General features: G+C 41.4%; 1 protein-coding gene across 1 annotated transcript; it reads right to left on the bottom strand.

The window, feature by feature from the left end:
- Nucleotides 1-13,208: 13,208 nt before the first annotated feature.
- On the bottom strand, nucleotides 13,209-17,339 carry LOC112554606. The gene is made up of 2 exons (XM_025222493.1): nucleotides 16,370-17,339; nucleotides 13,209-14,744 (listed from the first exon to the last, which is right to left on the bottom strand). Exons 1-2 carry the CDS (start codon nucleotides 16,616-16,618, stop codon nucleotides 14,667-14,669), a joined length of 327 nt encoding a protein of 108 aa, XP_025078278.1. The 5' UTR covers nucleotides 16,619-17,339; the 3' UTR covers nucleotides 13,209-14,666.
- Between the last annotated feature and the right edge of the window lie 1,637 nt (nucleotides 17,340-18,976).

The following is an 18,976-nucleotide window of genomic DNA, read 5'->3' as shown; positions in this document are numbered from 1 at the left end:
TAGACGATATGTGGAGTGACTTGCACTCAGGGGAGACCAATCACTTATATAGTCAGCTTTGTTTGATGGCGAGTCGTCAGAGATTGTTCCTGCAGTGTGGATACAAGTGTACAAACATGCCTCCCTAGGGGCACAACACCTTCCAGATGGCAGACCCCTGTATGGCTGTGATTATTTGTTGACAATGGAGAGAGAACAAGGCCTTGAAGCACGGTAGATTCTAGCAAATAAAAGAAAATGGGTTTCCTGCATGAGAGTGAATGTTTGTATGTGTTCGTGTGTGTGCGTCCGTGAATAAAGTGTGATTGCTGTAGATTGAAGAGAGACCAATTATGATTGCCTCCTTAAACAATAAAATTCTGTAAATAACTATAAGGTTTTTCCCCTCGAGCAAAACTGTTTCATGAAAGGGAATCGACAAAACCTTTATGTGAGACATGAGGAGCATAGTCTGTATGAGTGTGGGGGACAGAGAGAAAGCTAGAGATACTCAAGAGTTTGGTACAACCTTACTCTCAACCTATCCACCCAACAACTAAGCCCACAGACTCATGCAATGACCACCATTTATTTAATGGTCGGCTTGGGTTCAGAAAAAGTCGTTGCAGTGCCAGTCCTTGTCCTGATACCAAGGAAGTGAAATGGCCATCACCTACCAAAGTTTCACGACTTACTCGTTGAGGTGGCGAGGATGACAGAATAAAGATGCCAGTGAAACCTGGTCATTTGTGTACTCATTGACCTCACGGAGGTATATGATTTACAAACTGAGCTGAAAATGGATTATTATTAGTTCTTATTTTTACTATGATTGACGAAAAAGGTGTCCGTAGAGGTCTGCTCTTAACATCTGGAGTTAGTCATTTATTGGTTAGATAGTGTGTAATATCTATTAAATTATTAACTAGGAAATTTAATTGTGAGTTTAAACATGTGTGGTAAACTTAAACCGCGAAAAGAAGATTCTTGGAGATTGTATAATGAAAGGGAAAGAAGTGTTTGCTGTGAATTTGTCTATAATGAAAGAAAGTGAGAAAATAGAACTGAACCATCTTTAAGTCTGGCCTTGTCTACAGTTACTTATATAGAGAAGATGATAATATGGATACTGGTTGATCTGTTAGTAATCTTTAATGAAACATTCGACTGCTAAGAAAAAAAAAAAACAAGCTTGGGTTATGTCTGATGAACATAAGCTAAATAGTATGGAAGGTTGAACAGTTCTTTGAAGGTTTAAAGTTCGAGTGCACCTCCTTCCTTGCACCTTGGTGTTTTTAAAAATTTTAATTTCTAGATTTTTTTTTCTAGGAAAACTGGTATCGTATGCTAAAATTACTTCCTTAATAAAAAGAAAAGAAAGAGAGAGGAAAGAAGGAGAGTAGAGTACGAGGCAGTTGACATCATCGGTCAACCAGATGATCACAACTTATTAGGTTTGAAGTACTGTGCGGGCCTCTCTAACTGTGAGAAGGTTTTATTATACAAAGAAATGTTTGTTCACCGAGGGCTACAACATAAACCCAGGTAAAGGTCATTAAGAACTTCGAGAAGTCCGGGTTCGTGAGTTTGACAATAGTAAAAAAAATGTTATTGCTATTCACGTGTGAAGTGTTTTGTGTCAGGCTGTCGGAGATTTCGAGCAGAACCTCTCTGTCTGCACTAAGTGGATGTCTTGTTGCGGAGAGCGTCTGACAAAGTTGTAAAGTACATGAAGGTATAAAAATAATGCTTTTGTTAGTGTCAGAAAATTGTCTGTAGTCGAGATGACAGAAATAGAAAGATGAGTAGAATGAGCTAATGTTGTTCACTAGCAGCACTGTGATGTCTGCACCTGCTGCTTGTCACCCTGGGTAGGTGGGACACTGGACCTGGCAGGTGTGTGCATGTTTGTTTTCGGTCGATGCTCAATCCTAAACCTCTTTATTACCGGGACAAATATGGACTAAGGTTTTCCAAAATTTGATTAAATATTTGTATCTCCACCATGTAAGCACTTTGCCAAACTTGGTTCCGTGTTGGCCCCTGTTTGTCTGGTTCAGAACCCTCCTCTCGCTGTTACGGTGAGGATTGGCTGTCCTGGGTTCAGATCTCCTCTCGGACACGATAGTAATTTTTTTTTTTTTACATGTAGCATATCTTTACACTTTTACAGGGATGACTGTTTGTGTCTGCTATAGCCTTCGTTGCTGGCTTGGAGTAAATCACCCATTCTCCCCACCCCTTACCCTGATGCTGATGTTATCACAGGTAGATTATACATATCCGTCCATAGTAAATACCTCTTCGTGATGGAGGAGAAGAGTGAATGCCCTTCACTGGGCAGCCACATAATCTGATGTCCTCCCCTTGTACAGACAATTCTTTGCTTATCTTCAGTTACGCGTCTTGTGATGTCATTTCCTGATTTGGTATAAACGGTTTTCTTTATTAACGGATCCAGTGTCTTGGTTCAGACCCTAAGGAGTCTGGTGAACTCGAAGTGTCGCTGAACCTTTATTGTGAAATCCATCACTGGACAGGAATGAACCTTGTCCTCATCCTTTAGTCCATCGTCACAGCTACAGGAACATGCCAATCTGTATTGTTCATTAAAAAGTGAGACACAACTAGTTTTATCCCCTTAAGAAGCCATGTACTTTGTCTGAAGTGGAAAAGATTTGTGTAAATAGCGCAACTGTTGATCTACTGTTGTTGGTGATGATTATGATGACGATAAGTACGACAAGAAACAGTCAGGTTACGAGGTAGAAGAAGGTTAATGTTTGTGGTAAGTTTATTATTTATTATATTTTGATTGATCTGGGTGGTCATCGCTTTTGTTTCTTTAAATGTAATTAATTCGACTGAGTTCTTTGTGCTAAATTTGACTTAATAGTCAAGTCATGGCTTTTTGATAAAGAAATATTGGTAAAGTAATTTAAAGGAAAATATTATGACTTTAAAAATGTTTTTGTCCTACTCTTTTTTTTTTTATTTTGTCAAATCTTTAACTGTTACCTGTGCCTGTTAGCAGTGAATAAAATTAAAATTTCTCTAAAACATCTTATGTGCATTAGGCCAAGAAATAAAAAAAGGAAATCTGAGATAAAGCCGCATTTCTATAAATATTTAAAGTAATAAAAGATTGACACCTCCAACTGTCTAGAAAAATGACGTGGTTCTACTGGTCGTCACGTGGCCTGACGTCAGAGCACCCAATCCCTTTAATTGGTTAAGAGTTTACTCTAACCTCCGGACTTAAAAACAAATGTTTCCTCCTCCAATTCTTTCTTCAAAAAATAGAAAAAAATTTAAAAAAAGACGATTTACTGATCACTTCTGACCGGAAATCGTTTTTAGTAAAGGTGTTCTATCCTAGAGTGAAAATATTTAACGAGAATGAAACTGGATTAGTTAACAAACATTAAAGAAACTTTGGATAATCTTTGTTAAGCTTTGTGTTGGAGGAATGTGGCTTCCTGTAAAACTTCTACCTTTTGTTTTCATGAAAGTATTTTAAATATGTATTTGTGTGAGGTGGTAGGTGGGGTGTGTGTGTATTTCCAGTCCTGTGTTTCCAGTGTGTGTAGCTTTATGAACTTTAGAGCCATTGTCAGAATTCACCATTAGCCGCTTCTTGGTCGCCTGCACTTTTTAAAGAAAATATTTTTGACAAAAAAAAGAGCATTTAGCTAGTTGTCATATTATGTTTTGTTAGTGTGAGTTATGAGAAATAGCTACATGTTCATGTTAATTTTGCTAGCGTTAGTTATGATGAACATGTAGTTACTTGTGATAACTCATACCAACAACAACAACAACAACAACAACAACAACCAAAAAACATTTCAAAACACACACTAGTCGCTTACTTCTTTAATAACTAGGTGATATGTCGTTTAATACGGTAAACACACACAGAGTGTAGCTTATTTTTTTTCTTCTTACTTTCGTTGCAGTTACTACTTTAGTGTTTATGATTACCCTCTTCTTTATTTGTAGAATGATCCACATGGTTGTCAAAACAATGTGTAGTCAAAGTATATATATACTCAGATATGTACAGTACTTAGTCAACTGACACACCAGCGAACATTGTAACCCCTGAGATTTGTGTAAGTGTCCCATGAGTGCACAGACTGTCCACACAATAAGGACAGACACCCGTACCCCGATGTGCACACACTGTGACGTGATGTGACGTGCCGGTGACCTGTCCTGTGCTGTGACCTCGGGTCATTCATTCACGTTTGTTCTTTGTCGGTTCGACCAAGTGTTTAACAATGGAAGGTGTCCCCGCCGCCTGCTTCCAGTGCTTTGTGTGCAATGAACCGTTTAGTCTCGTCTGTGACATCATGTGACGTGTAGGTGACCTGTGAACCGTTCAGTCTCGTCTGTGACGTGTAGGTGACCTGTGAACCGTTCAGTCTCGTCTGCAACAGTGCGTTTGACTGGTGTGACGTGCAGGGTGTCAAGGTGTTCGGGTGGCCGTGTCGGGTGGGAGGTCTGGTCAAACACTGCTATGGAATAAAATAAAAATTAGCTGCTTGGTGTGAGCGTTACAGCTTGTCTTTCTCACTCTCCATATTACTTCTCACTCCTCTCACATACTGATCTTCCCTCAACTACTTACTGTGAGGATGTAAGGAAGTGACGTTGCCGGAAGTGAATTATCATATTGTGGAATTAATTCATGCTTCATTGTATTTCATTCTGACTGCTTAACTCTGAAGAAAATTTGAAATGAAAATCCACTTTTGTTCTCAATTTTTTTCCATAAATGTTTTAAAACACAATTTTTTCTCCAATTTCTTTTTGTCGGTTTTCTTTCCTTTAGCTTCAGATATGCAATAAAACAAGAAAACGAAGGGAGGAAGTGCAAATTTGACTGCCAGACTTATCGAAAGTGCACGGTAAGTGTTGACAAGCAAATGATAGCCGACTCTGTGAATGTGAGACTTTCCCCAGCTTGTGAAGATGACTCACCAGCATCTTGAGTTCTCACTTATCTTCAGTTGACATAAACTCATCTTCGTCCTGCAGCCTCAAACTTCATCTTTCCTTGGAAATTCTCCAAAGTTGCACCTCCTGTCACTGTCTGTATAAATAAGATAATGTTTTCGTCTCGTGGATTGATACTGTAGAGCGTCAGTTTATATATATTTTATGTATTTTTTGTTCTTGACTGATGTCACTAAACTATTTCTTGGACAACTTGATTTAAGATAAAAATAAAAAATCAGCGAAGTTTCTAGATGGGATTCACCGTCTGTGAGCAGACGTAGTGGTAAACAAACTCATTCAGGGCTCTCACATAAATTCTGGTTTTTATTTCTAACATATTTGACATAACATATTTTGTCTGTAAGAGCGCTCCTTTCCCCGTGTGAAACACAGTAAACTCTTCATTCACTCGCCATGGACTCTGAAAAAAAGTAAGTGTGAAAACAAATCTTGATAGTACTTGAAACACGATGGTCAATACAATTTTGCTTCTAGCAGGTATCCCAAGACTCTTTCTGAAGAACTGACATGTGCTCCTATTGGTCATGAAACAGTTGCACAGCTCACCGCTAGGTGGATGATTAATTCAAAGAACTAAAAAAAAATTAATAAAATATGAACAGTCACTGAAATGAAATAACTGCATGCTATTAACCATCCAGCAACATATTCACCTAAAGTCTGATGCCAGACTGTGTCGTTGCCGTCAAGGAACGTGCAAAGGACGTCGGGAAGTCCCTCGGTCACCAAAGCTCGGCCCGTTGTCGGGATGGTTTCGTCATCGATGTTTGCCTGTCCGTCGCCTTAGTAACGGCAGCAAGGTCAAGGCTTGTTTACACCCATCAAGTCGCAATTTCAGGACAACATCACCGCGCAGATGAGCTGCCAGCATCCGTCGCCGTCATCGTCATCCTCGGTGACCTTGTTTATGGCCGGGTCAACATGTCTTCAACACGCCATCAGGTCGTTAAGGTCAGGCCATCTAAGGTTTCATCTAGCAAGCACGCAGATGAAGAAGGCAATGATGACTCTAGCGCACGTGAGGTGGGTCTTTTTTTATCAGAGCCGAAAACTTCTCTTCTGTAAGGGGGAATGTTGTAAAGTTTAAGAAGCATTATTTTTCTGTTTGCGTGTCTCAGTTAGTTCTGATTTTTATTTCTGTGATGGATGCAGGCAGATATCTCTCATTTTCTTTACCCCTTGGATAATTTTTTCATAATTTGCTGTTAATTATACAGTTTTCCCACATTGCTATTTAGTTCTATTTTCTTTCATTTTATTTCTCTCTTTTTTTTTAAGCGACACTTTTTTATGTTGTGATGGTCTGAACAATATAGAACTGCCCACTCCCTTTTCTCTTTTGTTCCCTCCAACTCTCTCTCCTTTGTAGCCGCAGGTCGCTATATACGCCCTCGGCTATTGTAGGACCTTTAACATCATGTGACTGGCAACGGGAGATCTGGCAAAGTAGGAAAGAGGTGGGTGGGAAGCCAGTATATGAGGCGTTAATATCTAGCAATCGGCAACGATACTACAGTGCCATCCACCATGATCACATTTATTGTTATATCGATACCAGACGAACTTGAGACCCACGGTCACGCTAGGGCTTAATGACAATGTCTAGCAGTCGGTTAAAATGTTCATAAACTGACTGTAGGTCAGCTGACTGGCTATAATCTAGCATCCAGCTACCATGAGTGCGTCCTCAACGCAAGAAGGTCAAAACTTGGGCGACAAAAACCGTTTAAAGGGATCATTGAAATGTTGGTATTGTCTGGTTGTGCTTTGATGTGTGAAGTTCGGAGGTGTGTGCAGACATGGTGTGTCAGATGGAAGTGATGATGGGGATGAAAGGAGGGAATTACAACTGAAGGAATGGATGCTGCTTCACAATCTTTTGTGTGTATCCAATCGTGTGTGTTTGTGTGAGCGCGTGTGGATGTTGTCCTGTGTTTGTAAGTGTTCATGAACCCCAATCTGTTATTGTGTTCGCATACCGCCAGTCCTTGTATTTGTATGTGTGTCTGTGATTGAGAACTGATGGCGCTTCTGCACGTAACGGCACGTGCTGGGTTGCCACGCCATCCATAAGCGCGTGGCACGGACGTGCGCGAGGCCTCATTGCAGGTGAGTTTTGTGCACGTGTTTACGCTAAGCACCTGTCACGCCTTGCAGGGCCGCCTCCTCGTGCTGGCAACCTTGTGTACCTCCCCTCAACATCCAGTAAACACTGTGATAGGCAAGCTAACCCCACCTTCTCTCGCAGTGAGTGGCACACCGTTCAAGAGCCGTAAAGCTGTTCTGTACGAATTGTCTGTTCCTTGCGTGCAAACAGCGAAACCTTCGTAAAGTTAAAGGAATATCAATAGCTGGGTGCATTTTGTTTACCAATAACTGAGTAACGATTATTGTAACATATTTCTTCTTCAAAATTTGGGTTAATGCCCCCCTTTATGTTCTTGGGATACCTGCTTACAACCTTCATCATCCACAGAGAGAGGTCAGCAACATGGAGAACGAGGGATCTGTTTAGGAAATGACTTGTGTTACTGGAATGCTTGCAGACGATTTTTGCTAAAATGAGGCAGATGTATACAAAGCTTCCGGTTTAATCACATCCATTGTTTAGGCTCGCCGAGACTAACAGTGGAGACTTCACAAGAGGCTAAGCGTTGGTCTCGGTAGACAACAGTCCACCGCATGGTCGAAATGGTGAGTACACTGCAGTCAACTCGCCTCTTCCAGTGAACATTGCAACAAGTCAATGACCTGACCAATCTCCCCATCGTGCTATTCGCGTTTATCCCTCACGAGCCCTAAATCTTTCAAAGGGTTAACGAGAGGTAAATGAAGAAAAAAAGAAAAGAAAACACAGAAACAAAAAAGCAAGAAACAAAAAAAATTGTAAAAAGAAACATTAACGATAGGTTAACGACAAATAAAAAATACAAACTTGATTCTGCCTCATTCCAAGTCTTTCCACGCCTTCTGATGGCGGCACGTCACGCGGGGGCTGTTTCCAGAAACCTCACTCCCTGGCCAAGCTGATGCCAAGCTGATGCCAAGCTGATGTCAAGCTCGTCCTGTCACAAGCTCTGTTCCGTTTAGTTCCATTTCCTGGACAGGGCATGTACTCCGTGAACCGTTGGTGCCAGAGGTAAACCGCGATGTTTAGCTTTGATCGCAGCTTTTCCCTGGCGAGATACTGTCGAGCGGGCAGAACCCTGTCAGGTACAAAGTATCTTCCCTTCTACGAGCGGGAAAAAAAGATGACGAGTCAGGCACAGATGTTCTTTCTTTGATTGTCCTCTTGATACCAGGACAGTAATGATTGTGGCTGTTTGCTCAGGTCTCACTTCCGGTACACCATTGCTTTGTGGGGGTGGCGTCTGTTTAGAATATTTAGACCAACAGATTTCTATGACTTACTCCAGACTGTTCTAAAGAAAAAAAAAATTAGAAGCTCTTTCCTCAAAAAAATTCTTTCTAAATCATTGAGATGTGTTTTAAATCATGATGTATTTGAGTATTTAGGTATTTTTTAAAAGAATTTCTACTATGTATGTAGTTGATTCGTCGTCGTAGTCATCTCTTGGTAGTGGTGAGGTTGGTCTGTGAGGTCACGTGGGTATAGCCATTATTTTGATATCTTGTGCTCTCACGTTCCCATTACTCATCATGTACCCTTGTGCTCACCCAGTCGGCCATGCATGCATTTTATTTGTTATGCTGGTCTTGAATTTTACTATTAAACAATAAAGTTAGCAACTGTGCTCCTGCTGTTTGCAAAAAGGTTTCCTTTTGGGTTTTTGTTTGGGGGAGGGGGGGGAGACGCCATTTTTACATTGACGTGCTGATTGGATCAGAAGTCTCGGCTTGAAAAATTATTTATTTTATTTAAGTTAAATTTTTTAAGTTCTAAAATTACTTTGCGCACGTCATTAAGAAACATTCTATAAAAAGCGTATTAACTTTTAGAATTAAGTCCTAAACGTGTTTAAAATTAGAAATGTGTCGTGCAAGTGACATCTGTAATAAATCACGTGATGTACCTCAGCTGCTGACGACATCAAACACCAACAACCATTCAAACAACCAATATCTGCTGATTGAAATTTGTATCCAGTTTGTGTCTATCTTACAGAAAAAAAATTATGAACAACTTCTTGATTCGACGGCAAACGCACTGATCCTCCCAACCTACAAAGAATTTGTATTTTTTTTTTCTCATGAAGACCAATCAGCGAAATGTTAGGCGATAATAAAGAACAAATCAACAGCTTTTCTCGTTGATGTGGTGTCTGGCCCGGTAACAGAAAAAAGAATTCTGGGCAAAATATCGTCTACGTGGAAATAAGTATTTCAGACCACTTTACGACACAGCATCGCGACATCCCAACAGCTGCAGACAACTTCTTTTTTTAGTTAGCTTCTTGTCAACCACGGGAATACGAAAGAGAGGGAGAGAACTAACAGAAGGTGAGGAGATAATAGAGAAAGAAGGCGATGACAAATGTACATTGTTATCCGCTATGACAGCTCGAGAGAGTCACGCGCCTTCTTCATTACTGGAGAAGTTAATATTTAGTCTGTACATCACGCAAAGTCTCCCAGCCTGGGAGGTGGGGTGAGGTGGGGTTGGATGGGATGGGGTGGGGAGCAGCTATTATTAGCAAGTTGCAATAATGAGGAGGCGGCACGTACCACACGAGGCTGCCGCCTCCTATCAGTGTTTGATTATTATAATTATTATAATTACCTGGACGTCATGTCGTGTCTGTCCTGTGTGGGACTGAAGCCGCTTGCTGCAGACAAACAAAAACTGGCCTCATTGCCAGGAGGAATTACATGAGAAATGCTTGCCCGCATCTTTTTTGGGGGGACAGGCAACGTTGATGCTTGTGGCAGCCTGTGGGATCATCACAGTCATTTATTCACCAGTCTATCCTTCCGCGATAGATTATAAAATAACTATGGTTACATCACACGTAATGTAACGAAAACAAACCAACATGCATCATTGCACTGTTCATAAACATATTTTTTGTCAAAATAATTCCTTTGTTGAAAATTACTCTCTGAGTATTGCGACTCAACACTGAGCAAGAATTTTTTTGGCGCCCATTGGCTACTTCGCGGGGAGTCCGGCCAGCCTGTGTTTTCTAGAAGCGAAGAGGCTATTAAAGGAAATTAGCTGACAAAGTCAATTTTTCTCCAAGCAGTAAAGACAATGATCAAGAAGAGCTTGCAGATGCACCCTCTAACCTTTACCAAACCACATCTTTCAGTAACAGCCATAATCAGCAGGAAGCGAAGGGCTGAGAGTTCGTGTTTCCGAACGAATTTTACATTTTTATCTATTGCATGGCTTGAGGTCTAACACGCACAAACCGAAACAAACAGAAAATCCAGCAGAATTCCATGTAGACTACAATGACCACAATGTGTCCAGACCAATCAGCCTTCCACTCTGAAAATTAAGTTCCTGGGTCTTATGCAAGGTTCTGTGTAAACAAAACATTTTTTATTTGTCGGGAAGGAGTCGGCGCAAAATTTCCTGGCGGTGTTGTAAACTGAAGCTTCGAAAGTTAATAAACGGACCTCCGACCTCTGCAGGTGAGCAGTGTGGGTAGAACCTGCTGCTCCTTCGGGCTTGATACTGTGGAAATGAGGTGTGGAGAATTGCGCATTGGCTCATTTCTGTGTAAAGAGAAAACTAAAACGCATTTCTAGTCTTGACGAAAGCCATTATTTACACTTCTTGCAAATTCGTGTCCTTTAAAAAGGAGTGATGTTGTGTCCCCTTGGAACATTAATTCTCGTCTAGTCTATATTATGCTGTTTTGCTCATTACTTCTTCCTTGCATCAGACCATGTCCTGGAGGCATGTAAGGGTTGGAGTGCGTAGGATAGCATTCAGAAAAAAGCTTTTGCAGGTTCGTTAAAAAATAAACCATCCTATTCCTGACACGTCCTGCCATTTTATGACTCGTACAGGCTTAAGCTGTCTTTTCTCCTCTAGTTACACACTGTAATGAGGGATAGCCATTAGTAATAGAACATGCAAGCTTATGTCTGTTTAGGCCTGGGGAATCGGCATCTGATATTCTTGTTGGGCGCAATGAGGAACTCCCGGGCCTTTGAGAATTTGGTGCGCAAAATGCACTTCAGAAATAAAGTGTGTCCAGGGAAGCAACTGGTACTGTTACTGGTGACCTCCCCTGGCACTTACGTGCCTGGTGCTAATGTGCTCTCCTTTTTCAGGCGTGCATACGGCCCAAAGAACATCTTGGTCCATCTTCTTCTCGTGCAGATCAAGGCAAGGAACCCATGAAATGGAGACTCGTGGCCTTGGAGACTACACGAAGGCTCCCGAACCTGTTTTCATGACGAATACAGATTTATCGACTTCCTGTCCGGTTATGAGGCTGCTGTGAAAAGGTGGGTCTACAGTGGTCCGAGGTAACTAGAGAGGAGAGGAGAGACAAACGTGCACGAGCACCAGCACTGGAGAAGCGAAATGAGAAGTGCTAAAAGCATAAGAAACATAGAAGGGAAATGAGAAATGCTTGAATACTCTCGGAAGTCACATGATCAAATATTTCCTTTCACATATCGTCTGTCTGGTGAACTTAAAAGTTTCACAGTCTCACCATTGATGATCATCATTAAGCAACTAAGGCTCTTAACGTATGACAGAGCTTAAGCATTAAGTAATCCAAGCACACATACTGTTGGATAATTAATACTGAACATAATTATCAAGGGGCTTCAACATCTGAGCGAAATCTTGCCAGTGCTCATCAGCAAGCCTGTAACATTGCATTCAGTAATTCCAGCATGGCTCATGTGCTTAGCCTCTCAACCCAACTATTTGCGGCACGAAAGGTTGGCACTAAAATTCTTGCACAACTCACACCCTGACTGACTACTGCACATGCGCTGTCGCGTCTTCCGCTCACGCCTGTGCGCGCCATGTTTGTTTTAAGGCGCTCAATGCGCACCGTCTCTGATCCGCAGCAAGACTGCAGGCCCGACGCTATGGCGACCAGTGGTTTAAGGCCCATGAAAGAGACTCCAGTCTGGCATGGCAGGGCAGAGACCTTTCCAATATTTTCTTTATCCAGACAGTTTTATTCGGGAGCGTCTGCACAGAGCCCCAGCGAGCGCGGGGCTAGAGAACCATGAAAAGGTCGTCCATTAAGAGAGGGACGTGATTCGACATTAGGACATTATACACTCCTCCCTACACTCCTCCCTACACCAGGCCTGTTTACTCTCTGGAGGCCGTCCCACAAGACGACACCGACACAATGCAGTAAAGCATCTCAAGCCAGCGAGACAAGGGACCGATCAGGTCTTGCATCGCAGAAGTGCAGCCTGCAGGCGCGCGCACACTTCCAAATGTTCCCGGGAAATCAATCTGCTTGTCTATCTCCTTCCACATTTTTCTGTCTTCTTTTCTTCTGTCTGCTTTGCATGTTTGTCTATATAATATATGAGAGAAAAGCAGTTGCTCTAAAAATTGGCAAAAAAGGTTAGCGGGAAAACAACGGTCTTCGTCCGCCATCTTCTTTATGACTCTCTCAGTGACATTCATCTAAGCTTGTGCCTCTTCGATTCGATTCACCTACAAATCTCTTCATCCTCATCGTCGTCTGCTGGGCCCGTGTGTGTGTGTAATACACCTTTGCGTAAAGTGTACGTTTGTCTCATTACAGTGCGTTTGTCTATATCAGCACATCTATCTTCATTCTTGTCTGGTCCGCACGCCTATCTCGTCTGTGTGACTGTTCATCATTCTCTCTTTCTTACAGCATCCTTTCTCTCTCAAAACCCTTCTTCTTGCATACAGTGGCACGAAAAGAGCATTAAAAAGAACAGATTAGCTGGTAAAGAGAACAATAAATTACCGGAAGTTAAGAAAGCTGCAGCAAATGGCACGAGTCCACATGACTGAGCTATTCATTACAAAAACGAAATCCTGATAGACATGCATGTAATTCATACTCTACCCCTCTCCATTTCTCTCCTTTAAATATTTCTTCTGTCTTTAAATTCGGTTGTAGCGTTGACCCATATCTTAGTGTGTGTGTGTGTTTTGCAGCAGTCAACTTCTATTACTGGACTGCTGGCAGATGATTTTGTTTCTAGTTAACTACCAAAACGAGGCATGATACTACAAAGCTTCCAGTTTAGTCACATTCTTTGCTTAGGCTCACCGAGACTAACAGCGGATCACTTCGCAAGAGACTAAGTGTTGGTCTTGGCAGACAGACAGCAATCCACCTGTACATGTCCGTGGTCTGATGTTACGCAGTATTGTTTGTACACTGTCGTCCTGCTGCTATTATCATTGAGAATGTTATTTGCGATCGGACAGCCTTGAAGATTAAAATTCTTCTAAATTTTATGCTTATCTCAACGTATTCAAGTCGTCCTTCCTAGACAATGTCAAAGGGAAGCAACTCTTTTAGGCATGATGTTTTAGTGTTATAGGAGTTTTTTCCCCTTCTATGGTGTCGTTATAGCCAACAACCTGTGATGGCAAATAAAGTGGTATTTCTTCCGAGGTATTCTTTACCAGCGACAATTGAACGTGGATAATATTTTGTGCCATGAATTAGACCCGTGAATGTTGGCACACATTCCTTCTCTTTCTTTTGCCCCCAAATTTGGACATTTCTGGCTCCTTAAGTTCTTTTTAAACCATGAGTACATCTGAAAACTTTCAAGTGCTGCTTTTTCAAACATCACTAGTGTAACTTACTCTTTCGCCGGTTTGTCATATTATCATCCTTTCTCATTCTTTTCTTTCATGCAACTTTGGATAAATGCCGATGTTAATGTTTACCGCAAATATTTGTGAATAACATCTGGATCTGGTTACAGTGGTGCTGTATTTCATCTTTACAAACGGATGTCAGTGTCCTCTGTCTCAAATTACAAAAATGATGTCGACGAGGAAGATGATGGCAACAATAATACTGGGTAATAAATAGCAAATAATTTATTTTTAATAGTAATATCAAAGTGGTGTCCATTGTAGAACCAATGTCATACGCCAACAGCCTTTAATAACATTTTTCTATGTTTGGCCATCATCATCATCATCAATCATCAATCCTCATCATCATCAGTAACCTAATCTATTGATGGAGAAAAATTTAAAAGAGGAAGACATATTGTCTTACAGTGAGAACACGAGGTGTTTGTGACTGAGTAGAGGACAAAAAATGAGTTACAGAAAGGCGCACCTTGGACACATTCTCGCATAATTTATCTTAACTGCAGCTTGAAGATGTTGAAAACCTAAAAGAAACACATATATCCAACTAAACGCTTACTTTCATTAAGAGAAGTTAATGTTTCTTTGCTTGTCATTGCTGCACCGAGTCCGTATACCATTGCTTTTATAGATACTACGAACTGCTGTTGGTGTCTTGCTTTTGAGTCCTCAAATTTCATGTAAAGTGGAACTAATATTAAAAAACATTTATTTGTATTTGTGTCCTTTCGAGAAGGGAAGAAACGTTTCGAAATTGTGAGTCTGCGAGCACGTGTGGACTGCATGCGTGTCCAAGAGTGAAGAGCCCATAGTTGGAGATGGAGATCAGTAAACTCTGTGTTCAATAGTCATCCTATGTGTTTCCTTTTGAATGTTTTCTCCTGGTTCCGCTTCATTTGCTGAGCTTCATGTTTCTGTTTAGAAGTTGTCCCCCTACCCATCTTGTGACTCCATTCTGCTTGCTTAAAGTCTGAAAAACAAGTAACAGAGAAATAAAAGATTAGAAAAAGAAAGTTAAAAAATAGATAACGAGCTCAAAGAAATTGTGCATCATTTAGTTCTATCACTAAACTCTGCTGGAAGTAGAGGGAAATGTGTGTGTGTATCTGTGAACGACATGGAGTTGATGCTAGTAAGGGTGACTATTGAGGATGCAGGACATGTGAGATGTCTCCAGACACCTCCAGTATCGATTGCAAGGCATCCATTACCTCATCAAAGCAATCAGCGTGGACCACATGATGTCCGCACGGGGCTGAAGCGATGGAGTGACATGTGTTAGATGTGCAAGGTGTTCCAAGTCATTACCCGGCGTCATCAAGATAACGGACACCCTACTCTAACTGCTATTCCAGAATGAGTAATTAATTGTTTATTCTAAGACAAATAGGGTTGAGTTTCACCCAACCGCATCGCAAAAAACACGTACTTAAAAAATAACTTAATTGCTTCTTCTAAAAAAATTTTAACTACCAATATGAAGCACATGGTATTATAATTATTATCAAATACAAAGCACAAATACTTTTACTCTTGGTTAATCAACTGTTAAAATCTCACAATTCATACTAGTTATCAACTCAGGTACAACTTACATTACATTAAGAAACTGCTAATACAAAATAACTATTACAATTACCATCCACAAGTCTCTTTCCAATATAAACCACTCTTGTCTCAGTATTGGGGTTTATCGAGAAGGAGCAGAAACATTGTAACAATCCTAGAAGACCTCAGTTCTGTCAGGCTTCTTTCCTTTGTCATTTGTGTCAGTAGTGTCCAGTTGTGTCATGAACCATCATTTTGTCTGTCTTTGAACTTACATTTATTCTACTTGTGCTTGCAAATATGCAGTCGAATACAGTCGGACCGAACGCTTCGTGTGGCTTTCCCTCATGTAACACCACCTGTGAACAGTTGTTACCCTTTCATCTGAACCAATCAACAGTTGGCATAGCGACCCTAATACGTTTTCGCCAGATAGCAAATTATCTCCATTTTCCCCCACCAGGAGAGCTCATTAAAGCTATCATATTGCGGGTTATTGATGAGCTATCGCCTCCAGCACGCAACTAAATAATCCCTGGTGACTGAGTGGAGTGGTCCACGCACATTAGCCACAAAGCTGAAGCACTGCGCCGTCACGCATGACTGGCTTACACACCCACGACACCACGATCACAAGTAAGGTGGAGGCGGAAAGTGGGAGAACAGAAATAAAATAAAAAAACCCCACACACATGAACTTTACTAACTAAAATCAAAACGCGGTTTTACGAGTATATACTTTATCATTGTCAAACAGAATGGAAGTGAATTTATATGTGTGTGTGTGAAGGTGAAGACCACTGCTGTCTGCACTTGTGTTCATCAGACCTTTCAGTGTGCCATTACTTCCCCTCTCCTGTACTTCTAGTCCTGGCGAGATTTCTGTTATTCTCAGGACAGTAGTAATATATATTTAGCGCAGTTATGCTTTGAACACCGTGCCCAACCCCAACTAACGTGTTGATCTCACCTACTTATAGTTTACCTGTGACACCGACACCGTCAGCATTACATGAAATTTCAAGAAAAGAACTCGACAGCTCTTACCTGGATCGTTAAAGTGCCCAAGTGCCGCAGTCTGAAGAGATCGAAGCGCTGGGATCCGCTCTCATCCGTGTCGTAAACCACGCCCACTTTGATGGCCTGACCTTTCGGCACTCCGGTGACCTCCACAGCGTTGAGTTTCGTCACGAAATACGTGTCCTTGGGAGTGCTGTTCACTTCATCCTCGTCCTCGAAGATGACGACAGTGCAGTCCTCGGTTTCTGTTTCCACCCGGGCTACCTCGTTACCCATCACGAGACCTCCAGCGGACAACACCACCCGGTCGAGAGCTGTTACTGGCCGATCTTCTTTCTTTCCACGGTCACCATGTTCTTGCAGACTTCCTTCAATGTTTTTGTTAGGTGTTAGCACCTACTGCGACATTTACCTTGCTAGGGTAAGCGTGTTTCACGCCAACAGTTTGTTTCCCATTTCCTAGGCAGGTGAGGTAAGAAATGCAGACACGAGACACGAGGCTACTCACTTACAATGTCAGGAGACCGGCGCCGTGACTACTTTCTTGGCGCTTGAGCGGGAAGCAATGCAAACACCTGACAGCAGGCTACAGCAGGCTTCAAATCACTGCCTAGTTGACTGCCAAGTTCATAAAAAGGGTAATGACTTGACTTCAGCCCCAAGAACCTTTATTTAGCTGCAGGGGTCACTCGCACCTCTGGCCATCAATAAAGAATCGATACAGGCGTGGGTAGGGTGACCCTTTGTTATTAGGTTACTGTGACCTGGAAACACGGCCAACAATAGTAGATCGACATGTGGAAACGGAAAGTTTAGGGTTGGATCGCTTATAGCTACCTGTGAAAACCGACACGTCAGCATTACATGAAACTTCCCTAGAGGGTTGGGGAAGGTAAGAATGTTAGACTTTACTAAGATGTGCCACAAAGCTGGGTTTGCACTTGAATGTGAACTAAAGGGACCGTTTATACAGCTAACTATAACACTTGCTGGATTGAGAGAAAAGAGAGATCGGCACAGATTTGGAAGGATCATCACATTTTGGGTTTTTCCTTTCATGTCCACCTCTCCCCTATTGTTATATATATATATTGCCCTTCGCACCTCCTGGTGCATAGGTCATCGACGACAGTTTACTGTTGTCGATGTTTTAGTAGCAGGGATTTGTTTTTACGGGGTGGGGGTGCTGGCCCCACGCCCAACCCTCCTCCTTTTTCAGCCGGGCTTGGGACCGTCCTTGGCGGAGAGCAGCCAGCCCTGTAAACAGGTGCCACGTGCAGAGAAAGAACAGCGTGCCCGAGACGAGAATTGAACTCAGGGCAGCCAACCTTCACTGTATTGGTGACAGGCGGTGACAGGCGCTAACAGCGCTAACCGTTGCGCCACCGGGCCGCTCCCCTATTGTTAACTCTGTATTATATGTTCTTATACAATAGTACGCTGAGTATGTAATTACATATACAGAGTTTTCGTTTCGATTTATCAACAGCTAAGATAATTGTTACCATTGTCGACGTGATATTCTCTCTTTTTAAATCACAGAAAGTCAAATAAACTACTTAATAAGATAGATTTGCACGTGTTTACTATTCATCTTTTTCTTTATCAAAACTAACATTTAAGAAAATAATTAAAAAAATTAATATTTCAACAGTAGAACAAATATTTCCTGCGACTCCTAGGCCACAAAGCTTTAAAAGACAAGACGATTACAATATTACAGTGATAATGAAGACGATGAAGATGGAACAGGGCTGGTACCAGTACCACTTCTCGCTCTGTTTCTGTGCTGATAATGTCAGCAATAATCACGACGAACACTTGGCAAGGACTTCAAGGGATTGAACTCTTCCAGAAAAGGTGGCAAATTGCGTCCCTTGACTGAAGGCATTTGAGATGAGTTTAATCAAATCAAATCAGACTTTGTACCTTTTGCGTTTAGCAAAATGACTTTTAGCCCGTTCCAGATTTTTTCTGGGCATAGACGAATATCTGGCGGCAGTTTGGGAGTTTGACATCAGCTAGTGACCACCTTCTACTGATTGTGCTTTTATTTCAGCTACCGTGTATTTTTCTCCTTCCACTGATTCTGCAAATGTTTGATAATTGGATAATTCATCACCAAAAGGAAGGTAACCCAATAGTTTGTTGTGTGGTTTAAAGATTATTTATATCAAAATTAAAAAAACCATTCATCAAACATTTTAATAACATCTAACATGGAACTAAACAATTAACTAATATATTTTAAAAATTAAGTAAATCAAACAATATTTTTATATGTTGGTATTTAGAATCATTCCATTTGTTTGATAGCGTGTGACATTAAATTTAATTAAAAGAAAAATTTCGTGCAGAAGAAAACGTTTCTGCAAAATTTGGGAAAAGTGGTTTGAATTGACATTATTCTAGATAAGCACCCATCGTCCCTCCCAAACACCTGCCCACCCACCCCAACACGTCGCCACACTGCCTGATGTAGAGCATTCATCTACTGACTTAAAGTCGACTTTATATCAAGAACCATCCATTAGTTCAATTGAAGCTAATAAAGAAGACATGATACTAATCATTGCTGTATGAGCTTTTTCAGGCAGTTGAATCCTGCGCTAACGTTGGTAGCTTGTATGTAGA

Source organism: Pomacea canaliculata, linkage group LG13 (genome assembly GCF_003073045.1).
Source record: "Pomacea canaliculata isolate SZHN2017 linkage group LG13, ASM307304v1, whole genome shotgun sequence".
Classification (NCBI taxonomy): Eukaryota; Metazoa; Mollusca; class Gastropoda; order Architaenioglossa; family Ampullariidae; genus Pomacea; species Pomacea canaliculata.
The sequence above is the reverse complement of the archived record's forward strand: the minus strand, read 5'-3'. Positions and strand labels throughout refer to the sequence as shown.